Source organism: Sturnira hondurensis, unplaced genomic scaffold, assembly GCF_014824575.4.
Source record: "Sturnira hondurensis isolate 20B ecotype Veracruz unplaced genomic scaffold, ASM1482457v3 Scaffold0008196, whole genome shotgun sequence".
Classification (NCBI taxonomy): Eukaryota; Metazoa; Chordata; class Mammalia; order Chiroptera; family Phyllostomidae; genus Sturnira; species Sturnira hondurensis.
In genome coordinates, this window is record NW_028080827.1 from 1,223,637 (window position 1) to 1,249,232 (window position 25,596).

The window sequence follows — 25,596 nt, forward strand, 5'->3', positions numbered from 1 at the left end:
GATTATTTCCTTCCTTCTGCTTACTCTGGGCTTTGTTGTTGTTCCTCTAGTTCTTGTAGATGTAGGGTTAGGTTGTCTATGTGAGATTTTTCTATCTTATTTATGTAGGCTTGTATTGCTATGAACTTTCCTTTCAGGACTACCTTTGCTTGTCCCATAGGCTTTGGGTTGTTGTATGTTCATTTTAATTTGTTTCCAGCTACTTTTTAATTTCTTCCTTGATATCATTGTTAACTCATTCAAGTCACTGTGATCTAAGAAGATGCTAATATGATATCAATTTTCTTGAATTTGTAAGGCTTGTTTTGTGTCCCACCATGGCTGTCACTGAGGATATTCCATGTGTGTTTAAGAAGAATGTATGTTTTGCTTCTTGGGGTGAAATGTTCTATAAATCTCAATTAAGTCTGTTTGGTCTAGAGTGTCACTCAATGCTACAAAATTTTTGTTAACTTTTTTGTTTTGAAAATCTATCTATTGTTGACAGTGGGGTGTTAAAATCCCCTACAATAACTGTATTGCTGTCTATCTCTTTCTTAAAGTCCTCCAAGATTTATTTATTTATATATATATATATATATATATATATATATATATATATACACACACACACACACACACCTATTTGGGTAATATATCTTTATAAGAGTTATATCTTCTTGGTGGATTCTACCTTAAGTATTATGTAGTGACCTTCTTTGTCTCTACTTATGGCCTTTGTTTTGAAGTCTACTTTGTCTGATATAAGTATTGCTGTCCTAGCTTTTTTCCATGTCCATTTGCATGAATATTTTTTCTATTCCCTCACTTTCAGCATGTGCATATCTTTTGTACTGATGTGGGTTTCTTATAGACAGCATATATGTGGGTCAGTTTTCTTATCCATTCAGCTATCCTGTATCTTTTGATTGGGGCATTTGATCCATTTACATTCAAGGTTATTAATGATTGGTACTTATTCATTGCCATTTTCTCCTTTATACCTGTGTACTTCCCCTTTCTCTACTTTTTCTTCTTGTTAAAGTAGTCCCTTTAGCATCTCTTGCAATGCTGGCTTGGTGGGGATATATTCTTTTAGCCTTCTTTTGTCTGGAAAGCTGACAAAGAGATAATCTTAAAAGCAGCAAGAGAAAGGCAGTTAGTTACATACAAAGGAGCCCCCATAAGACTGACAGCTGATTTATCAAAAGAAACTTTGCAGGCCAGAAGGGATTGGCAAGAAATATTCAAAGTCATGAAAAGCAAGAACCTACAACCAAGATTATTCTATCCAGCAAAACTATCATTTAGAATTGAAGGACAGATAAAGAGCTTCCCAGACAATAAAAAGCTAAAAGAATACAACATCACCAAATCAGCACTAAACAAAATGTTAAAGGATCTTTTTAAGATGTAGAAGATAAAAAATACAAATAATAAAATGGCAAGAAATACATATATATCAACAAATGAATCTAAAAACAAAATAAACAAGCAGAACAGAAAAAGAGCCATACATATAGAGAATATTTTGATGGTTGCTAGATGGGAGGGGGGTAGTGGCAATGTGTGAAAAATGTGGAAAAATTAAGAAATACAAATTGGTAGTTACAGAATAGCCATGGGGATGTAAAGTACAGCATAGGAAATAGAGTAGCCAAAGAACAGATATACATGACTCCTGGGCATGGACCATGGTGTGAGGATTGCCTGAGGAAGCTGAGGAGAGAAGCTGAATGGAAGGGGACAAAGAGGGAAATAATGGGACAACTGTAATAGCATAATCAATAAAATATAATTTAAGTGGAAAAAATTAAGAGAACATGCAGCATTTTAGATAAATTCTTAGCCTCAAAGAACAGGGGTGAGAAAGGATAAACATAGAAATATGAAGTTAAACTACTGACTACCACAATGCAAATTTGTAGTTTTTTACAGTACATTTTAATTACAGAGGAAAAAAGTTGTTCTTTGATTAACTATGAGTCAAATGTCCTTTGACCATGAAGAAGCAAAGATAATTTTCATGAAGCCATTAGCCAATTTGTGTAAGTTAATGGTACTACTCATAAGAAATATGAGTAACAACTTATATTACTACTAATAAGAAATATGACTACTCATCGCTGAAATAGAACTAGTTGAGAATGGTACTTTATTTCTGTGGTTTCTTTTGCAAAAACCCATAACACCAGGATAACCATGAGGTAAACATCAGACGAACCCAGACTGAGAGACATTCTACAAATATCTGATTAGTACTCTTCGAAACTGTCAAGATCATCAGAAGCAAAGAATGTCTGAGAAACTGTTAGCTCCAAGGAGCTTAAGCAGACAAGACAATTACAAAATGTAATATGAGAGCTTGGATGGGATTCTGAAACAAGAAAAGGATATTGTGGAAAAACTAAGGAAATCTGAATAAAGTTAGGAGCTTAGTGAATTAAAAAAAAGAAAATGACACAGGCCATTCTGCTGTAATAGTGATTATGTGAAACACATAACTTTTGTCCTTGCAGTTCTGGTGGAGTTTCTTGCTACATGTATGACAAAACTGCCAATGTACAAAAGTGACAAGCAAGTCAGCATGCCAAATGCCCTTACTCCACACCAAATAACCAACAGTAGTCTGATTCAGAAGACTTGTTTGCCATGAATTTTGGGCTTCATTCTGTAGGAAAGAATGGTCTGAACAAACATATATAATAATCCGATACCAACGGTAAGCACAGCTCCACATATGTGTACAGGGTGGGGCAAAAGTAGGTTTGTAGTTGTGATTATGCAAAACACAGAGTTTATTCTTGTATTATTATTCATTAATTACTACATTATTTCCATATGACGCATTGTAAAGCTACTTTCCCCCCACTATATACAATAACAAAGGTTGTTTTCTGGAAGTTTGCCACCTAGAAAAATCCTAAACAACTCAGCAATCCAAGTACGAGGCCAGCTTTGTTTAATCTGATGACAAAACTCCGTTCAGGATTCAGAGGATGAACTTGCTTATAATAACATAAATGGTAGCATAAAACTGCAGCAAAATTTAACATTGCCCCAAATAAGTATTTTTCTGGAGGTAACACTGATATAAGGCAAAGCAGGGTCAACATGGTGGAGAGTTATGACAGTAATGTATGAAAACCTGAAAGGGGCAGCTGTCTAAACTACAAGGGCAGAAGAAAGGAAACTGAGGTCTTGCTGAAACCACTACATCTCAAATGGGTCTTTGTTACTCGTTAGTTTGATTTTACCTTCCTCAGTAAACTTCAAGTTTTGTGAGAGCAGGAAACAACTGTTTTGTTCACCATTATATTTCCAGCTCCTAAGACTATACTTTCAGGGATCATTTCTATAGTTCGTTATTTCCAGCTCCTATTTTAAAGTTTACAAAGTATTAGTCTTCTGATCCGCCCAAATGTGCACCTTTTGTAAACCCTATGTTCTCTTCTTTCTTTGATGATCATGAACCAGAACTGCAATTACAATTTTTAAATTTCACAAATATTTAAATGTCGCTGGCAATCAGATGAACTCCTTATGCTATCTTCTCTAAGTGGTGACTGCTTGCTAGGATGAGCCACCAGAGCTGGCTGCTGGGTCTGGAGCCTGCAGGCTGGACTGTTATGATGACAAAATAGCGCACATAAACCATTTTTTTGTACAGTGAATGCTGAGTAAATCTTAGCTAATATGATTTAAATAATCTCTTGGGGTTTTTTTCCTAAAGATTTTACTTATTTTCAGACAGAGGGGAAGGGAGGGAGAAAGGAAGAGAAACATCGATGGGAGAGAGAAACGTCAGTTGGCTTCCTCTCACACATCCCCAACCAGGGACCTGGCCCACAACCTGGGCATGTGTCCTGACTGGGAATAGAACCAGCAACCTTTTGGTTCACAGGCCAGCATTCAATCCACTAAGCCACCCCAGCCAGGCCTAATCTCTTGTTTTATAGCAGAAGACATATTCTTGAAAGTCAGGGCAGTTGGCAAAACCTCAAGCAGCAAGATGAATTGATCAAATAGCAATCAACATTAAGTATATATTTTCATATCATAAAATTTACCCTTCTAAAGTGTACAATTCAGTGACTTTTAGCATAGCCACAAAGTTGTACAACCATCATCACAATCTAATTCTAGATCATTTCCATAGCCTTCAAAAGAAATTCCAGCAGGGCAGAGTGGAGCACAGTGACCAGACCAAGACCAGAGCACGTGGAGCAGAACAGAAGAGAGCAGAGCAGAGCTGTCTAGCCAAAGAGGGGCCTGGCCCCAGGGCCTCCTCACAGCCATGCTTCATAATTGAGCTGTAACACGATCTAGCTATTCCACAGCTGTGCTGTATCACAATGGAGCTGTTTGTACTGAATAAAGTTTCTTTTTTCATTGCACATCCCCCCCTCAAAAAATTCTATACTCATCAGTAATCACTCCTCATTTGCCTCTTTCCCCAGCCCTGACAATCACTAATCTACTTTAAATGTATTAAAAAAACAAATTCAATAAAGTTCCTAAATTGTTTCCGTTTCCAAAATGTACTGCATTCACTAGGATTAAAAACTGGTTCTGCTAAGCAACTCTTCTCTTAAGTCACCCTCAATTGGTCAGGTTCTCCTACAAGTTTTACCTTATACAGAATACATCTAATTTTAAAGTTTTTAAGACAGCCCATTAGGCTTAAAATGCAGTATATTTTGTACTTGGACATTCTCCGATGGGCATATTTTTCTGAGTTTGATCTTCTAAGCACATATTGAGAGGATAGAGAGTAAACAGGCTTATTTCTCTCTTCACTTCCATAGAATTGTCCACTCAACCTGCACAAAAAATGGAATAAATCTTTTAAAAATCTTTTGTTACCTTTTGATTAAATAGAACTTGAATGAATTGTTAATGTATAAAATGATGGTAAATTAAACATTTTCACTGTACAAAAAATCATGGGAAATAAGACTATAAATATGAGTTTGCAACATGTAGAGAATTCTGAATTCTATGGCCCTTTAAAATAAACCCACAAAAAATTTGGTAGACTACTCAAAGCAACAGAAGATTTTCGGAGGCAGAGGAGGGTTAGCAATCATTATTAACTGGACTTTACAACTGATTAGATGATGGGGAAAGAAGAAGAGAACCAACAAAAATAATTCAGATTTCACAAATGGGATATTGGTGGTGTGATAATAAGGAAGTTGGGAGGAGGAACTGGTTTAGGGGGAAATATGAATTCTATTCCAGTATTGTTCCAGCTTGAAGGACCCAGTTGTGGACTCAGAGATGTGGGCTCAGAGATACAGATTTGGGAGCCACCTCTATAGAGGTTGTACATGAAGCACTGGGAATGAATAGCTCACTTGGTAAGAAGAGAGAATAGAGCTAGAAGAGAGGTGAAGACAGATCACAGTGATTGTTTATACTTAAGAAAGTAAGAAGAGGAAGAGAAACCAGCCAAGGCAGAGGAGTGGTTAGAGGTAGAAGAACTGTGGCAGTATTGCACCACAACAGCCAAGGGACTGACTCATTAAGTCAAAGAGAATGAAGATTGAGAGTAAGTCATTACATGAGTGTTTGCAAACTCCACAGCAAGGTTTAAGCAGTTTCTATCAAGTGGTAGGGTAGAGGATCTACTATAAGAGTAGAGCTTCAGACAAATTACCTTCAGCAAAGAAGTAACTTCACTCACTGTGAGGGCAAACATCCATTCTCCTAATTCATTTGTTGAGTCCCTAACTTTCAACTGACACATGGGGAAAGGAGGCGAATGGAGGGATGCACAACAAATACATTTCTTTGGTTGAGTACTCTTTATTCTTTTGTTTTGCCTCTCCATTAAAGTTTAAATATGGTCATAAGTAGTAATAAATGATGATGTTACAAAATGCTAAATTTATTGGGTCACTTTCATAGAAAAGATTAGGGTGCTTTTACTTTGGCTGCACCAATTCCTGCACCAATTTCTTCTTTAGGAATGGAGCCCACTATCCTGGGGTGGACAGCTCCCCAGGACAAAAGAGAACTCATTTTGGCTGTTTTGTCCCTAAAGGTATCTTCCAAACCCTCCTCCAACATTGAACCAGACAACTATACTGAAGTGAATGATTTGGTCACAAGGATACCCTCTAAAGTGCAGATACAAGATATTACTAAGGAGCTACACTGCCTACTGTGTAATGATTGGTTCCGGGATCCATTGATGCTAACCTGTGGCCACAACTTCTGCCAGGCCTGTATTCAAAACTTTTGGAAGCAGAAAGCAAAAGAAACATTCTGCCCTGAGTGTAAGATGATATGTCAATATAACAATTGTACATTCAACCTTGTACTGGATAAGCTGATAGATAAGATTAAGGAACTACATCTACTCAAGGGCTATCCACAGTGCCCAGAACATGGAGAGAACCTGAAACTGTTCAGTAAGCCAGAAGGGAAGCTGATCTGCTTTCAATGCAAAGATGCTCAGTTGTCTGTGGGGCAGTCTAAAGAGTACCTGCAGATCTCTGACGCCGTCCGTTTCTTCATGGTGGGTGAACCCTGGGCCTTGAACAATACCTTAGGAAAGCTGTGGGAAAAATCTTTTGTAGGGCTTCTGATCTCTTCCAGATGATTCATCTTTATTCAGATAAATATTAGAAAGCTCAGAATGCTCAGAAAATACAATATGTTTTGCAGTGTTCTTTCTCTAGAGGTGCTGATAAAGGAAAGTAGCGGAGGAGCCGTGGCCCACTCTTTCAATCAATCAAATATTTACTTAAACCCTGACATGACAGTGCTGTACTAGACCTCATGTAAAATATAAATGTAAAAGACATTGCTCTTGTTATGAGAGTTTTGAAATTCAGTCCAAACCAATAAAACAACAGAGGTAATATAATATAGTATGCCACTGACAGCTAAACTTTGTCACTTTAGTAATTCATAAATGCTTTAGTAATATCATAAATGCGGGAAATCATTTGGATTTGGATAGGCAGAAGGGAGAAATGAGTGTTTGAAGTGAGAACAATGTAAATAAAGGTATAGTGAGAGCAGCATAACTAGAGTAGAAAACGTAGTAGTTATGTTTCTCAAACCTCTGTAGTTACTAAGAAGGTTAAAAAAAAAACCTAAGTTTTTCTGCTGCTTATACTTTCCTTCAAAATTCTTGGAAGGGACAGAAACTATGACAGAGGGGAAAGGAAAGACTTTTGCAGCAAGAGCTGGATTTTTTTTCCTGACATACTAGGGCTTCGAGGGAGATGCCCCCTATGGCCCTTCATCTCTCAGGTCAGTGTGGGTTAACTCTATGCGGTATTCTCAGGAGGAGATTATCATCTATAAAGGTCAACTGGAGGAAACCCTGAAGGAACTTCAGGCCCTGAGGAACATGCAGAAAGATGCTATTGCTGATTACAAGGTGAGGAGGAGGGTAGGGGGTAATGAGATAGAACTAGAATAGAATATACCCTCCTTATAACTTCAGTTATTTGGGTAGAAATGTGCCTATACATATATTATCAATACACTGGGCTATAGAGACCTGGGCTGTAGAATTAAAAAAATTGATACAATAGAATAGAAAAAAGCATAGCAGTGGAGTAGGTTCCCAATAGTTGAGCAACAGAGCTCAACTGGCCTTTCCCCTAATATGCTGATCCTTTTGATGGTTCAGTTGCTGGGTGATTGTTGTGGGGTTATGATTTGTCTGGTCCTTCTTCTTGGTTATTGGCAAAATAAGAAATTTACCTATAGCAAATCAACTGAAGATAGCTATGTCCAAAGAAACACCTTTCTTTTCTTTGGGTTTACAACCCATCTACCTCTGAAACAAGGTTTCTCAGACTGCTGGTTTCTACCATCTGATTTGATCTTGCCTAGCTTCCCTTTAACAAAGTAACACCATTGCCTATACTTTCACAGGAGCTCCAGGACTTTAGTGGTTAGTGACTTGACAAGTAGGTCCCTAGACTGAGGGGCTAAATTGGGAGTTCTATTTTTTTATTAATTATTCTATGGAGAAGAGTATTCTCTGGTGTTTGGCATCTGAAAGAAGTAGTATACACAGTGAGAGAAAGAATAGACGGAAATAATGATGCCTCTAAAGAATCTTGTTCCTGTTGCAAGAGTTCCTAGTTCAGCTATTACAGTTAAAATTCATTCACTTAAAAAGTATTTATTGAGTGGGTCAGGCATTAGGCTAGACACTATATTCCACTCAGTTGGGAGATGAATATTAAATGATCCCACCAATAGCAATAAAATAACAACTGTGATAATTACTTTTAATTTAAAATATAGGGTGCTATGAGAGCATATAAATGGAGAACCTAATCTAGACTGAGGCAGGGCTGTTTCCTGAAGTCACCTATAATAATTGAGAAATGAAGGGTAAGTAACTTAGCTAAGTGAACCAGTGAGGAGAAGATGAAGGAAGTGTTCTGAAGAATGTTCTATAAAGAATAAAGAGCATACAGAAAAGTCCTGAGCAAGAAAGTCAGTTGTTATGTTAAATAGGGAGAAAGCCAATAAAACTGGATCCTGATGAGACTGAAGAGGCAGATGTGAGCCCAAAGGTGTAGGGCCTTATAGATAATGTTAGAAATTTTGAACTTCATGCAGAGAATAATGAGAAGCCATTAAAAGGTTTAAATAAGATATGATTTAATCTCATTTTTAAAATTTCAGTCTGGTAGCTGTGCAGAGAATGAATTGAGAGAGACAATGACAAGGATAATGGTCGGAAGGCCACTGCTATGATTGCAGAGAATGATGATGGTGGCTTGGTCTAGAGAGATAGTGAAGATGGAAAGAAATAAACAGCTTCAGTATATGCTTTGGAGATAAAAATAACCTGGGTGGGGTGATTCATTAGATTTTAGGGGTGAGTGTAGATGTCAAATAGACAGTTGGATATAGGAATCTTGAGCTTAGAAGTTGGACTAGACTAGAAATAAGAAGTCAGCATATAGATGGTATTTAGGCTATGGGAAAAGAGGATATTACTGGGAGAAGAGTGTAGAATGAGAATGGAAAAGAGCCCAAGACAGAATATAAGTAACTCTAGAACCAACAAATAAGACTGAGAAACAGTGGTGAAACAGGTAAAAGGAAAACTGGAAAAGTGTGAGCTAGAGGGAAGAGAGTTAAACCTATTTTAAAAGCAATGACAATGACAGACCATGGAATCAAAACTGGGTAAGAGGGGACACAAAGAGAGAAGCTGAGGGAATAGAAATGAAGGGGTGAATATACAGGTTTCAGGGAGACCCAATAATTACAATAGGGGTACCTGAGTAAATGAGTATAAACAGTTAATTTTGGTCATGGTGAAATTGCTGGGGATGATAAAATCCTCAGTGTAAGTAAGAGAATGAGTAAATAAAGGTGGAAATCGCTAAAAATGAGAATAAGGAACCAAGAAGCCAGAATATCAGATGGGTCACCCATGAGGATGTTGAGATCACCTAAGAGCTGCAAGTGTATCAGTTATCAATTTCAGTACTTTGAACATTTCCCATCTCTTCTTTTATATTGTTCTGGCAGCAGGTGTGGCATCCCCCTAGTTCTAATGATCCAATTTCTCAACAAGGACATTTCTTTCCACCTCCTTATGGCCCTAGTCTAACAGCATCACTTAATGGATATTGGTTTTCACTTTTGGATTGGAAGGTATTATCATTCATTCTAGAATGTTTAATTGACCCTAAAGTCCTATTTAAGATGGCATTGTTTACCATCTCAGTACTATAATGAGAACCTGGAGGTCACTGTTGACTACTTCATCCTGAACTACTAAACTAGTTGAGAAGGATGGAGTTAAGTCTCCCCTTCCACCACAAAAGGGCTTCTTTTAGTATGGTTGAATGTGGATACTGAGCAGCTATTTTAATGCATCTTCCTGTTACGGTATTTCCCAAGATGTGTGAGTATCAGTGGTGTGGTTGTCTCAGTAATTACCATGGTGGTGTGGAGAGCTAGTCTCAGTAACTACCGTGGTGATGACCATGGAGATTTCCAGGAAAACAAGCTACATCTGCAACAACACATCTCCTTGGAGTTTTTTAAGCTGCATCAGTTTCTGCAATGCAAAGAAAAGGATATTTTAAATGAGCTCCAGGAAGAGGGGAAAGCCTTGAATGAGGAGATGGAACTGAATGTCAACCAGCTTCAAGAACAGTATGTTCTAGTCAAGGACATGTTGCTGAGCATCCAGGCACGAATGGAACAGCAGAACCCCTTCAACTTTCTCAAAGTAAGACTCCACATCAACATGACTATGGGTACACTACCAGGGGAAAGAGGGTTAGAAAGGAAGTAGAAGCAGCTTTTCCCCACAGCACTACTGTTGTAGTGCTTTGAAGATTCTCTGGGAGAAAAGTAGGAGGCTACTTTCGTCTTACACTCAATATAAAGTTTTATTCTCATCCTGCAATTAAAGAAGATAATAAAATGCCATTAATGACATTTGTATTAATATTTTAATATTTTTCCATAAAGAACTTTGAGGCTTTATTTCTCAAAAAGAATGCTGTGACCTAAGCTGTATCTGGCTCCCAGCTTTATAAAGAGACCTGTTTGAAAAGCTGTTTGCCAATCTTTGCTAACTGAATGTTCACTTCTAAAGTGGTTTTGGTTGCCACCTCAACACTCGGCAGCTTAATCAGCCAGACTAAGAAACAGTGGTCTTGAGGTGAGAATACCTACCACATTTTTCTCCTGAGGCTATGTGGCAGTATAGGTAAATACAGCTTAATCTTGACTTCTTTCTTCTTTCATGTAAAAGAGAACTAGAAAATCAGAGCAAGATAAAGCCAGTTTATCTTGGATTAGATGAAGGATGCAGATCAGAAAGACACATGAAGGGTGAGAGGTGGCAGTGGAATGGGGAACATCTGCACAGGATTCCAGTATTGACAATTAGATTCTAGTGGGAGCCAGTATCACCCAAGAAATTTCTGCAGTTGATGAACAGGCATCTAACTTTTCTATTTCTCCTTTCCTCTTCTAGGACATCACAGCTTTCTTTGATAGGTAGGTGGTGTTTCCATATGATATTAGTACCCTACCTTCAGTCCCTGGAAGGTGTCTAAAATAAATGATTTATGTCCCTTGCAGCTTGGAGCAAGGGATAAGGATGCTGACACCCAGAGAGCTTATCTCCAAAAAGCTGAACCCAGGCCTGTACAAAGGTCCCATCCAGTACATGATATGGAGGGAAATGGAGTCTGCTCTCTCTCCAGGTATTGGTGGATAGTTGCTATCGGCTCCTGAAGCTCCTAATGTGTGTTTCATCTGTGGGACCACTTCTGTGGCCTTAATTAGTACTTCAGAGACTGGTATGGGGGAAGGATCGAGTTTAGCAAAATAAGGCTAGTTGGTGTGATTAAATTTTTTCTGGTACTATGACCTAAGAATTAATGGCTTTTTACTGGTATATAGAGTCTGATACCAGAATTACCTCTCAGCCTATGATTTTGTTTTAATTGTTCTATACACTGTGACAATGAATATTTTATCCTGCTTTGCTAAATGAGTTACATAAATCCCTGGAGCTTTTCTGCCCTGGAGGAGAAATTAATTGTACATACTCTTTGAATGTAATAGGGTGTTTATAAGTCTTATGTTTGATGTTCATAATATAGAGTATAATAGCTTAGAAGATTATTTAGAGATTTACAGCACTTCAAAAGAAAACCAGTAATTTCAATAGGGGTGCCTAATATGAACACTAAATTATTTTCATCCTGCAGATACCAAAGAACTGAGCAGGGCAAATGAATACAAATGGCATTTCAAGAAAATAAAGTTCTAAATACAAATCTCTATTAAAAAGTTCTAAATATAGTTTTTATAGAATTCATATAGACTCATTATTAGTAGTAGTTACTGACGTAATGAAAATTACAAATCTATCCCTGTTAACAATTTTTCCAGATAATTGACATTTGAAAATCAGCTTTACTCTGGTGTAATTAACATAGAAGAAACTTACTTTTAAAATAAATTTATTGAATTTATTGTGGTGGCATTGGGTAATAAAATTATATGGTTTCAAGTGTATAATTCTATAATACATCATCTGTATATTGTATTGTGTGTTCACTACCCAAAGTCAAGTCTCCTTCCATCACTATTTATTCCTACCTTTATCCTCTTCTATCTCCCCTCACTCTCCTTTCCCTCTTGTAATCATCATATTGTTGTCTGTGCCTATCAGTAGATGAGTGGATAAAAACACCGTGGTACATTTACACAATGAAATACTACTTGGCCATAAAAAAGAAGGAAATCTCACCTTTGCAAGAGCATGGAGGCTATTATGCTAAGTGAAATAGCCAGTCAGAGAAAAACAAATACTATGTGATTCCTTATATGTAGAATCTAATGAACAAAATAAACTAACAAAATAGAAGCAGACTCATAGATACAGAGAACAGACTGACAGCTGTCAGAGAGGAGGGATGTAGGGGAACTGGATGAAAAAGGTGAAGGGATTGAGTGAAAAAAAGAAACCTCATTGGCCTGGCTGGTGTGGCTCAGTGGACTAAGTACTGACCTGCAAACCAAAAGGCTGCTAGTTCAATTCCCAGTAGGGGCACATGCCTGGGTTGTGGGCCAAGTTCCCAGTTGGGGGCAAGCAAGAGGCAAATCAGATAGGTGTGATAGGTGTTTTAATGTCTTTGCTAATGTCTTTTACTTTTCCCTTTCATCTTCACTAGTGGCCTATTATCTCTACTTCTTTATTTTATTTAAAAATATTTTGTTTACATGTTTGGTTTCTACAGGATTTTACAATATATATTTTACTTTCTCATACTATCTACCTGCAAGTAGCAGCCCTTTGTATGTAGTGTAAGAAATTTACACCAGTACACTTTTCTATTCTTCATCCTTTGTCATATACTTTATTTCTACAAATTACAAACTCCATATATTTTGAACAATTATCATTTAAATAAATTTTTTAAATGAAGAAATATCTTTTATATTCACATATTTACAATTTCTGGCACTCTTTATTTTTTACGTAGATACAGATGTCCATCTGATATCATTTTTCTGTCTGCTTGAAGAGTTTCCATTAAATTTTTTATGGTTCAAGCATGCTTATGAGGAATTACCTCAACCTTTGTTTGTCTGAAAAAAATATTTATTTTACCTTATTTTTTGAAAGATTTATTTCCCTGAATAGAACTCTGGGTTGATGGATTTCTTTTTCAGTACTTTAAATATTACTCCATTGTTTTATGACTTGCTTAGTTTCCAATGAGATGTCTATTGTCATTTTTATCTTTATTTTTCTGTATGCATTATTTTTTTCTTAGACTACTTTTAGGATTTACTTTTTGTTATTTCTTTCTACTAATTTAATTATACTGGGTCTTGGTGCTATTTTCTTTATGTTCATTCTGCTTGTGGTTCATTGAATTTCTTTTTTTTAATTTAAGATTTTATTTATTTTATTTTTAGAGAAAGTGAGGGAGAAAAAGAGGGAGAGAAACATCAATGTGTGGTTGCCTCTCACATGTCCCCAGCTGGAGACCTGGCCTGCAACCCAGGCATGTGCCCTGATTGAGAATTGAACTGGCAACCCTTTGGTTTGCAGGCCGGCACTCAACCCACTAAGCCACACAAACCAGGGCGAGCTTCTTGAATATATGGGTTTATAGTTGTCATCACATTTAAAATAATGTTAGCTATTAGTTCTTCAAGTATTTTCCACCTATCCCCCTTTCTTCTCTCCTTCTTGGACTCTAATTTTTATATGTAAGACTGCCTGATATTGGTTCACCTGTCATTGATGCTCGTAATTTTTGGCTTTTTTTACCCTCTGTATTTCATTTTGAATAAATTACATTGCTATTCAAGTTCTCTCATCTTTTCTTCCGCACCGCTTAATCTTTTGTTATTTCTTTTCAAGCTGTTTTTCATTTCAGATACATTTCACTTCTAAAAGTTTCATTTGGGTCTTTATATATCTCCCATTTCTCTCCTCACCATGTTCATGATTTCCTTTACATTCTCAAGCAAGTGGAAGATATTTATGATAGGTGTCTTAATGCCTTTACTAATTCCACCTTGTTATTTCTGCACATGTTTTTATTGCTTGATTTTTCTCCTGACCGTGGGTCATATTTTCCTGCTGCTTTGCATGGCTAATAATTTTTTTCTTTTCTTTTTAAAAATAAAAGATTTTATTTATTTATTTTAGACAGAGAAGAGAGGGAGAAAACCGTCAATGTGTGGTTGCCTCTCTTGCGCCCCCTACTGGGGATCTTACCTGGCCTGTAACACAGGAATGTGCCCTAGACTGGGAATCAAACTGGCAACCCTTTGGTTTGCAGGCCAGTGCTCAATCCACTGAGCCACACCAGCCAGGGCATAATTTTTTTTTCTTTTTAACAAACTTATTTCTTAGAACATTTTTAGATTTACAGAGAAATTGAGAAGATAGTCATAAAGTTCTTATAGACCTCATTCCCAGTTTCTCCTATTATTAATGTCATTTTACATTTAGTGTGATTTATTTTTACAATTAATGAACTAATATTAATGTATTATTATTGTTAATATATTATTATTAAATAACATCATAGTTTCTTTAGCTCCCTTTATTTTTATCTAATGTCATTTTTCTGTTCCAGGATTCTATCTAAGATGCCACATCACATTTAGTTGTCATATTTCTTTAAGTTCTTCTTGGTTGTGACAGTTTTTAGACGTTTCTTGTTTTTGATGACTTTGACATTTTTTTTTAACTTTGATATTTTTAAGGAGCGCTGGTCACAAACTTTGTAGAATGCCACATTATTGCAATTTGCCTGACATTTTCTCATAAGATCAAGGTTATAAGTTATTAAAAGAAAGGCCACATAGTTGAAAGTGCCATTTTCAACATATCATATCAAGCATATATACTGTCAATATGATTTATGACCATTGATGTTGGCTTTAATCACCTAGCTGAGGTAGTGTGTGCCAGGTTTCTCCACTGTAATGTTACTCTTTCCCTCCATTTTCCATATTGCTCTCTTTTGAAGGAAATTACTATGCAGAGCCCACAGTTAAAAAGTGGAGTTATGCTCCTCCTCCTTGAAAGTGGAATATCTGCATAAATTATTTGAAATACTTCTGCATGGGACAGTTGTTTCTTCTGGCTGGTAATTTTTTATTGGATGTCAAACATGATCAATTTTGCATTGATGTTTGCTGGATTTTGTTCAATTTTAAGCCTTATTGGATTCAACTTTGGCATGTAATTAAGTTATTTAAAATAACTTTGTTCCATTTTGACACTTCCTTTAAGCTTTATTGAGGCTTTCAAGCTTTATTAAAATAGTTCAATAACAGCCTTTAAACTAGGGCTAATTTAGCCCACTTCCTAAGGTAACACCTTTCTGATTACTCTGCCTGATGTTCCATATATTATGACATTTTTCCATTCTGGCTAGCAAGATCGAAAATTATTATCAGTCTTATGTGAGCTCTAGAAATTGTTCAGCCTACTGCTTTCTAGATATTCTTTCTCTGGTCCTAATGAATTTCACTGAAGATCAATACTCAGCCATAGTCTTGAGGGAATTGCTTTGTAGATGTTCAAAACTCTGTGTGCAGCTCCCTTCTTTGTGTTATTCTACTCTAGCCATCTTGGAATAATACTGTTTTTCTTCCTGTACTCTTTGCCCTGTAGAATCAAACTTTACTTCTAGAAATCATTTAAACCACAACTTGATTTTCTTTATTTTTTGTATAATTTCACATCTAAGAAAATCAAGTGGGATTTATTTAATATGTGGCTATTTTACTAACAATGTAACTGTGGTCAAACCCTGGTAAAATACACTTCATACTTCTTATTTCTAGGCTTTTGCTTATTCTGCATGTTCATATTCTCCCCTTCCCTGCCTTATAATAGATACTGTTGCTTTAGGAAAGGAGCTGATATTTTCTTTTTGTAAATGGTCAGAGAGTAGATATTTTGGGCTATGTGGGCTGTATGGTCTTTGTCAAAACTACTTCACTCTGCCATTGTAGTGAAAAAGCAACCATAGACAAAATGTAAATGAATGGCCATTGATGTGTTCCAATAAAACTTTACTTACAAAACTGGCAGCCTGGCCTCCTGCTTGTAGTTTTACCAATTCTAATATAAAATATTTTAATATACTTCCTTTAGTTTTGTGTTTATCAGTAAAATATCACCAATGTTTACTCATTCATTCAATACACTCTTAAAGAGGACCTACTATATGCTAAGCACTAAGTTGGGTTCTAAGCACAGAAAAATGTAAGACACAGTTTCTGCTCCCAAAAGAGTAGAAGACAAACTTAGAGTCTGCTGTAGCTATCTAGGTGAAAAATTATTAAGATCTAAGCCAAAGGCATGGGAGGTATTGAAAAATGAAGAATAGATTCCAGAAAAGAATTCTAGGACCTGAAATGTACTGGACAGTAATTAGTGGTAAGGGATGAGGAAGTTGATGGGAAGGATAAAAAATGTAGGCCGTGCAGATTTTGGAGGGGATTGTTGAGTTCAATTGTGGCCATGTTGTGTGGAAGAACCTACAGGATAACTAAGCAAATATATTCTAATAGGCACTATTCCAGTTTAAGCTTAAGAGAGAGGCCAGGGCTGGAGTAAGTATAGAGTTAGGTAGCTGAAGCTATTGATGTAAATGAGATTTCCAAAGGAAAGTGAGAACATGGTGTCAAGGAGGGAGCACCTAATAGACAATACCAACAAATAAAGGATAATCAAGCACCCAAAAGAGATTATGAATTCTGGCAAGAGAATTCCCAGAACTGAAGTTGGCATGGAATCTAAGAAAATAGACTGCCAGAGAAGGGAGTGGTCATTCATATCAAATGTGAACATCAATTTAGAAAACTACTGGAACAGCTATGTTTAACAATAATCGGTAACTTTGGTAAGGGCCATTTCAAAAGAGTGGAATGGGTAGAAGTCATATTGTGAAGGGTTCAGGAGTGATTTGGAATGAGGCAGTAGTGAAGTGGACAGGTCACTCATTTGAGAAGTTTCACTAAGTAGGGGAGGTGTGAATGTGGGAGTAGAGTAAAAAGAGGACTTAAAAACTTTAAAAAAGAGGACTTTTAAAAACATACTGAAGGGAAGCAGCTTGTAGAAAAGCAGAAATCAATGCTGTAAGAAAGGGTAAAGTTGGTGGAAATAGGGAAAAATGAGTGAGATCTAAGGAAAGGGTGAACACTCTTTTTCTAAAATCTTTACTTTCTTGTTTCTGGAAGTTTTTTATCAGGTTGTTCCCTCTGTCTGGAATGCCCGACAAGGTCCATTTCAAGTATCATTCATTCAGTCATACAGTCATTCAGTCAATAACTTTTTCAACAAGTATTACCAACCACTTTTCAAGTATCTCCCAGGTGGGACAGAGTAGTGATCAAGACAAATGCAACCTGCGCCCTCACAGAGTGGAACAGTGCTTCTCAAATGTTGACCTCAGGACCCCGTAACACTCTAAAACTTATTTAGGACTCCAAAGGGCTTTTGATTTGTTAGTTATCGCTGTCAATATTTATTGTAATAGAAATTAAAACTAGAAAAAATTTTAAAGATTTTATTTATTTTTAGAGAGGGGAAGGGAAGGAGAAAGAGAGGGAGAGAAACATCAATGTGTATGTAGTTGCCTCTCATGCACACTTTATCGGGGACCTGGTCTGCAACCCAGGCATATACCCTGACTGGGAATTGAACCCGTGACCCTTTGGTTTGCAGGCCAACGTTCAATCCACTGAGCCACACTAGCCAGAACTATAGCTAGAAAATTTTAAAAATATTTATTCATTCAAAAATAATAATGAACCTACTGTATGTGAACATAATGTAAAACTATGAAAAGAGATCTATATTCTTCAAAACAAAAAAATGAGTGGCACTGTTTTATAATTTTGCTAATCTCATTATTGTGCAACTTAATAAATGACATCAGGATTCTAAAAATAAAGAGAGAGCAAGGGGAAAGTGGTGGAATAGAGGTTTCAGAGGGAGTTGAAGGTTTGAAATTGCTGTTGTAAGGAACTGGCGATGATTTGATTTGGTAAATATAGGAATTCTGGGCAGTGCTGATTGTCAAATATAAAGTGAAAATAGTCGGTTGTGGCATCTATATATATAATATTGTGATTTTTCTTCCTGCAGTGGTAACAAATTGGGATGTGAATTTGAATAACTGGATAAATCCAGAGTTGGAGAGTTGCATGACAGGTGCTGCAGAAAATAAAATAATAAAAGTGTTGAAGTTACTGACAACAAAACTGCCAATGCTAAGCTATTTGGGAAAGGATTTTAAGCCATAAAGTAGACAGCTTAGGATAATAAAGAGAAATCAGGAACCAGATCAATGAAGTCAAGCAATGGTTTAGGGGGAAATGAGAGGGAGAAAGTTAAAAAAAAATAAGACAATGGGATATCTGAGTTTAAGATTTTAGAGAATGAATAGTTCCTGATGACTATGAGGTCCAGAATATGGTCATTGATGGGGACACCTGAAAAGGAGTCAAAAGTCATTAACAGTGAAGTCAAGGACCCAAAAGAATAGAAAAGTAGCTATATATCCGAAGGTAGTGAAATTATTTGAGATGGTGAGCTGCAATTGGGGTAGAGAAGTAAAGCTAACCCAAATGCAGGGAGTATAACAGGGGGTTTGTACATTACAGCCTCAAAAAGAGACAGAGGGTAATATGAAATTGAATGTCAAATATCTTAAATGAAAAGTGATTTTTTCACATGAGGATGAGGAGTAGCATAGGGGTCTGGAAGTGGCAGTGGTGGCCATGGAATCTCTAGCATTTGAATTTAGAAAATAGTCTTTTGAACTTTCAAAAGCTGTGTTTTTGGAGGAAGAACCAGTCAGGTTTTTGTTAGAGTAAGGAAGTAACAAGAGGATTATGTAAACTGAAGATGCAGGAGAGTTAATTAGGAGGGTAGTTAGTTCCAAAGGTCAGAGTGAAAAGGGTTTGGGGAGAACAGAAGGCACGAAGGCAGAGGAAATAAAGAACACAATAATGGGGACCAGAGCATGTTAGAGAATAAATCATTGGAGGAGTCTATAGTCTGGGTTTGGGCTAAAGATACTAGGAATATGAGGCATGGTGGAGTTAGTTGGTGCCGCAGTTTTAATCAAAACTTTAACTGAAGTTCACTTATTTATTTAACAAATTGTTACTTGAACAGCTAAGAACAGTTTCAAATTTTGAAGCTATATGAACAAACAAAACACATGAAGTCCTTGCTCACCCACCCAACTTTAAGCTATCCAACGTTCGCATATAGGGGTTCCAGAAGAAGAGAAAGGACAAGAAACTAGAAATCTATTTGAAAAAATAGTGAAAGAAAACTTTCTTAATTTGGTAAAGGAAATAGATGTACAAGTTCACGAAGCACAGAGAATCCTAAACAAGATGATTGGAAAGGTGCCCACTCCAAGACACAACATAATTAAAATGCCAACGGTTAAAGATAAAAAGAGAATTTTAAAAGCAGCAAGAGGATAGAAGTTAGTTATCTACAGGGGAATTCCCATAAGACTGTCAGTTGACTTCTCAAAAGAAACCTTGTAGGCAAGAGATTGGCAATATCCAAATTCATGAAAAGCAAAGACCTACATTTAGCCCTACCCAGCAAAGCTACCATTTACAATCAAAGGGCAAAGAAAGAGCTTCCCAGACAAGAAATGATGATGAACTAAAGGAGTTCATCATCACCAAACCATTATTATATGAAATGTTAAAGGGACTTATTTAAGAAGATCAAAACTATGAACAGTAAAAGGGCAAAAAATATATGTCTTTCAACAATTGAATCTAAAAAACAAACTAAGCAAACAAGAACAGAGATAGAATCGTGGATATGGAGAACATTTTGATGGTTGCCAGATGGGAGGTGGCTGGGGGAGAATTAGTGAAGAGATAAGGGGATTAAGAAGTACAAATAGGTGGTTACAAGTAGCCACAGGGATGTAAAGAACAGTATAGGAAATGGAGTAGCCAAAGAATTTATAAGCATGACCCATGGACAAGAACAATGGCCAGGGGATTGCCTGAGGGTGTGGGGAGTGCTGGGTGGAGGGGGCAAAGGTGGGGAAATTGGGACAACTGTAATAGAATAATCAATAAAATATAATTTTTAAAAAAGAAACAGGCAAAAAGCAAAGTGGTTGGATCAAAGTAAATGAGGGCAATGTAGTATCAGATGAGGTCAGAGAGACAGGTAAACCATGTAGGTCTTGTTTGCTCTGTAAGGAGTTTGCATTTTATCACAGTTGATGAAAAGCATAAGAAAGTGTTGAGTAGAATTGGATAAGCTCATTCATGTTACAGGCAGAATATTTTGCAGATAGGCAAGAGTGGAAATAGAAATATTACAGTAGTTCCAGGCCAGTGGTATTTTTGAAGTTATCTTTCTATATATTCTTAGTAGGCTCAGAATATATTTAAAGATGTAGCTGACAGGACTTACTGTTGGGTTGAATATTGCATGAGAAGAAAAGAGAGGACACAATGCTGACTCTTAGGAAATATTCAGAGCCATTGCAGACTGACCTAGGTGGTGGTGGTAGAAGTCTGGTGATAAGAGCAGGCTGGGGCTTTCACTAGATTGGTAAGAAGTCTTTATGAAGACCTAGTCCTCACATTGGAAAGAATAACAATCCAAGGTGGATGGGGATATGTGAAGGAGAGAATATTCAGCCTGTATGGAGAAATTCAGGGTTCTTCAAAGTCTCTTGTTAGAAAAAGAAATTCTTGGGATAATGGTAAAGACTCAGGCTTTTCTGGGAACAGAGGGCTGGACTGAACTGATCTAACAAGGATAAATAAATCTATTCACAACAAATGTATATACATGTGCATCTTTGTCCATGATGTGCATGTACATAGTTTTGGTCCTTTTATCAAATTTCGTGCCAGTGTTCCATTATCTCACACATAGAGTTTGTGTCAACTTTTTGCTGATATTCAGAAAACCTCTTTATTCAGAAATTATTTTTTATACTGCTGCCCATTTATTTGTCTAAAGCAATGCTTATTAAATTACCTGTGATTAAACTTACACATTTTTTGTTTTTAAGTTTCTATTTATTTATTTATTTATAATTTAACTATTGTTCAAGTACAGTTTTCTTTTACTCCCGTCCCAGCCCCCCCACAGTGCTCCCCACCTCCCTCCCATTTCCACCCCCCTTAGTTGTTGTCCATGTGTCCTTTATACTAGTTCCTGTAAATCCTCCCCCTTTTTCCCCTGAAATTCCCTCCCTTTTCCCCTCTGGTCACTGTCCCCCTGTTCTCTATTTCAGTGTTTTTGGTTATATTTTGCTTGCTTGTTTGTTTTGTTGTTTGGCTTCCTATTAAAGGTGAGATCATATGGTATTTGTCTTTCAACACCTGGCTTATTTCACTCAGCATAATGTTTTCCAGTTCCATCCATGCTGTTGCAAAGGGTAGAAGCTCCTTCTTTCTTTCTGCTGCATAGAATTCCATTGTGTATATGTACCATTATTTTTTGATCCATTCATTTACTGACGGGCACCTAGGTTGCTTCCAGCTCTTGGCTATTGTAAATGGTGCTGCTATGAACATAGGGGTGCATAGGTTCTTTTGGATTGGTGTTTCAGGGTTCTTAGGATATACTCCTAACAGTGGAATTGCTGGGTCAAAAGGCAGGTCCAATTTTAGTTTTCTGAGAAAATTCCATACTGTTTTCCATAGTGGTTGTACCAGTCTGCAATCCCACCAACAATGGATTAGGGTCCCCTCTTCTCCACAACCTCTCCAACACTTGTTTGTTGCTTTGTTTATGATGGCCATTCTGGCTGGTGTAAAGTGGTATCTCATTGTGGTTTTAATTTGCATCTCTCTGATAGCTAGAGATATTGAGCATCTTTTCATGTGTCTCTGGATCTTCTGTATGTCCTCCTTGGGGAAATGTCTGTTCAAGTCCTTTGCCCACTTTGTAATTGGGTTGCTTGTCTTCTTAGAATGAAGTTGGGTAAGTTCTTTGTATATTTTGGAGATTAAACCCTTGTCTGAGGTATCATTGGCAAATATGTTTTCCCATATAGTTGGTTCTCTTTTTATTTTAATACTGTTTTCTTTAGCCATGAAAAACCTTTTAATTTTGATGAGATCCCATTTGTTTATTCCTTCCTTTATGTCCCTTGCTCTAGGGGGCATATCAGTAAAAAAGTTGCTGCGTGAAATATCTGAGATTTTCTTGCCAATGTTCTCCTCTAGGACTTTATTGGTGTTATGGCTTATATTTAAGTCTTTATCCACCTTGAATTTATTTTGGTGTATGGTGTAAGTTGGTGCTCGAGTTTCATTTTTTTGCATGTAGCTGTCCAGTTCTCCCAACACCATTTGTTGAAGAGGCTATTATTAGTCCATTTTATGTTGCTGCCCCCTTTGTTGAATATTAATTGGCCATAGAGACATTATTTTCGATTATAAATCAATAAAACTAGTGTAGTGAAGGAGTCATTTTTAAAATCTCAATGTGGTGTGACTGATATGTTTGTAGAATAAAATGTAAATTACTTGAAGAAGTGGAATTAAAAAACAAGGGTTACAAAGTGCAAGCCCAGTTTTTTGAATTATTAGATTCAGTGACATATAATTACTCTGTCAGATTGCTAAGAATGTTTCTAAGAGCTAACTCTTGATTTCAGTACCATCTCACTCCAGACTGGTAACCAGATAGTTAGTGGAGCACATTTTAAGTAGCAGTGGCATTAATCATTCTAGATCTCAAAAGTGTCATTATTTAGTAAACCAAATATAAACTCCTCACCATTGTTCTCTGAACTTTGTATAATTTTTTTATGATTTTACTTACTTATTTTTAGAGAGAGGAGAAGGGAGGGCGAAAGAGAGGGAGAGAAACATCAATGTGTGGTTGCCTCTCATGTGCCCCCTACTGGGACCTGGCCCACCCAGGCATATGCCCTGACTGGGAATTGAACTAGCAACCCTTTGGTTCCCAGGCTGGCACTCAATCCACTGAGTCACACCAGCCAGAGAAACTGGCTTTTTAACCCATTCCTTTTTTGCTTCTGTTTCCCTAAAGCATCCTAAATACATCTCAAAGATTTTATATCACAACTGAAATAGTTATTGTCTTAAAAGCTTTTCTAGGACAAACTTATTTAATCATTAACTCTTTAGCATTTGTATATTATTTGTATTGCTTTCTTTATTAGAGAATTGCTGCAGAGTATAGTCTGATTTTTACTACAAATACAAGAATGTCTAGAATACAGCCACAAAGATACCAAAGTAATAAAGACTATGTATAAGTAATTATGTGGCTAAGAGTATATGTGGATAGGGAGATAAATTACTGGTGTTTATGTAAATACTGCCTTTTACTACAGAAAATTGCATTCACACTTTTTCTCCCATGCCCTGCTTTCTCTTATTTTCTTACTAGGCTTATCTCCATTAACTCTGGACCCTAAAACAGCGCACCCAAATTTGTTGCTCTCCAAAGACCGAACCAGTGTGTGGCATGATGACCTTAAGCAGGTAATGCCTGATGATCCAGAAAGATTTGACTCAAGTGTGGCTGTGCTGGGCTCAAAAGGCTTCACATCTGGAAAATGGTACTGGGAGGTAGAAGTAGCAAAGAAGACAAAGTGGACAGTTGGAGTTGTTAGAGAATCCATCATTAGAAAAGGTAGCTGTCCTCTATCTCCTGAACAAGGATTCTGGCTTTTAAGACTAAGGAACCAAAATGATCTAAAGGCTCTGGATTTGCCTTCTTGCAGTATGAAACTGACTAACAACCTTAACAAGGTGGGCATATATCTAGATTATGAAGGAGGACAGGTGTCCTTCTACAATGCTAAAACCATGACACACATTTACACCTTCAGTAGCACTTTCATGGAGAAACTTTATCCCTACTTTTGCCCTTGCCTTAATGATGGTGGGCAGAATAAACAACCATTGCAAATCTTACATCCACAATAATTAGTCATACTATTGTGTAAATTCACAGCATTATTAAAGAGGTATCGAAATAGTTTCTCAATCTCACTGGTTTCTCATCCCAGTATATGGGGAACTGGAATAATGAAAGGAGGATTCACAAATTGAATTGCATTCTCAGTTTCCTAAGTGGATTTTACCAGAGTCTTTCTTTTCTTTTCTCTTTTCTTTCCCCTTCCTTCCTTCTTTCCTTCCTTCCTTCTTTCCTTCCTTCCTTCTTCTTCTCTCTCTCTCCCTCTCCTCCCCCTTATAGAAGAAAAATTAGTTTTTATTTATTTATTTCTTGTTTTTTTTTAGTGTATTTTAATGATTATGCTATTATGGCTTTCAGTTTTCCCCCTCTGCACCCCTCTGCTTGGTACACCCATTCCCTCTAGCAACCACCTCCCTGCTTAGTTCATGTCTATATGTTGCACATATAAGTTCTGTGGCTTCTCCATTTCCTCTACTATTCTTAATGTCTTACCTACCAATTACGCTTAATTCCTGTACCTTTTCCACCATGAAGTTGTCCCAGAGCCCACTCACACTCACTATTCTTGTTTTTTGTTATTGTTTTAAATTCTTCTTTCTTCTTGTTCTGATTGGTTGTTTTTTGCTTCCTTATGTTCCAAATCATTGATGTGATTCTTGGCTTCATCCAGTCTATTGTTGTTTCCCTGTAAATTGTTCTTTATTTCAATCAGTGTGTCCTTCATTTCTGACTGGATCTTTTTTATTGTTCTGAGGTCCTCACTAATTTCCTTGAACATCCTGATAAACAGTGTTTTGAACTCTGCATCTGATGGATCGCTTATCTCCATTTTGTTTAGCTCTTTTTCTGGAGCTTTGATCTGTTCTCTCATTTGGGCCATGTTTCTTTGTCTCCTCATTCTGGCAGCCTCCCTATGTTTGTTCCTGCGTGTTAGGTAGAGCTGCTTTGACTCCATGTCTTGGTAGTGTGGCCTAATGTAGTAGGTGTCCTATAGAGTCCAGTGGCACAGCTTCCCATGTCACCCAAGCTGGGTTTTTGAGGTGCACCCTTCGTTTCCACTGAGTACACCCTCCTCTTGTTGAGCTGTGGTTTCTGTTAGTATAAGCTATACAGGGGTAGAATAATGGTGCTCCAACATGGTCTGTAGCTGTCCACTGGGTGCACTGGCCCTGAGGTTCCCCACGTGGTGCAGGTCAAGGTCAGCCCCCACCTGTGTTTTGCCTGGGGCCACCCTGCCAGAGCTATAAAGCAATCTGAGATGGCTGATACTTGGGCTGGGACTGGAGATTCCTAAGCAAAGCCAAGCCTTGACTCCAAGCAGGCTGCTGCTAGTGCTGGGCCTGGGGCTTACTGAAGCCAGTTGTTTATTTGAGAGGATTTAGGAAGTTGTGTAGCATGAGTCAAGACCAGCCATTCATATGGAAAAGCAGCTTGGGTGGGCCTGTAGGTTGGGTGGGGCAGTCTCTGGGGATCTCCAAGGTGGGCCAAACAGTGTTAGCTGGGTTGATGGAATCTCATATGGTACCAGCTTGTTGGCTCTGTGGCTCTGAGGGGGGAGAGTTTAGAAAAGAGACAATAGCCTCTGCTTGCCTTGATGACAGTCATTTCAGTTTCTCCCCTATTCCACTGGTGCCTTTTAA

The 25,596-nt window shown here is 37.3% G+C and overlaps 1 protein-coding gene and 1 pseudogene across 2 annotated transcripts; one reads left to right on the forward strand and one right to left on the reverse strand.

The window, feature by feature from the left end:
• Positions 1 to 2,422: 2,422 nt before the first annotated feature.
• On the reverse strand, positions 2,423 to 3,198 carry LOC118992512 (DNA damage-regulated autophagy modulator protein 2-like; annotated as a pseudogene).
• A 6,651-nt stretch (positions 3,199 to 9,849) lies between these two features.
• On the forward strand, positions 9,850 to 23,964 carry TRIM69 (tripartite motif containing 69). 2 transcript variants are annotated; one of them, XM_037054444.1, is made up of 5 exons: positions 9,850 to 9,904; positions 9,936 to 10,213; positions 10,970 to 10,992; positions 11,077 to 11,201; positions 23,423 to 23,964. In XM_037054444.1, the coding sequence occupies exons 1-5, from the start codon at positions 9,850 to 9,852 to the stop codon at positions 23,962 to 23,964; spliced, it is 1,023 nt and encodes a 340-aa protein (XP_036910339.1). The 2 variants fall into 2 exon arrangements, with proteins under 2 accessions (XP_036910339.1, XP_036910340.1); XM_037054445.1 differs by having other exon boundaries at positions 9,895 to 10,213.
• The last annotated feature ends 1,632 nt before the right edge of the window (positions 23,965 to 25,596 follow it).

Bases quoted from the DNA above. Each gene is read 5' to 3' on its own strand.
- TRIM69 (XM_037054444.1), top strand. From the start codon at position 9,850: ATGCATCTTCCTGTTACGGTATTTCCCAAGATGTGTGAGTATCAGTGG. The intron at 10,214-10,969 runs GTAAGACTCCAC...TTCCTCTTCTAG, and splicing joins ACCCCTTCAACTTTCTCAAA to GACATCACAGCTTTCTTTGA. The intron at 11,202-23,422 runs GTATTGGTGGAT...TTTTCTTACTAG, and splicing joins GGAGTCTGCTCTCTCTCCAG to GCTTATCTCCATTAACTCTG.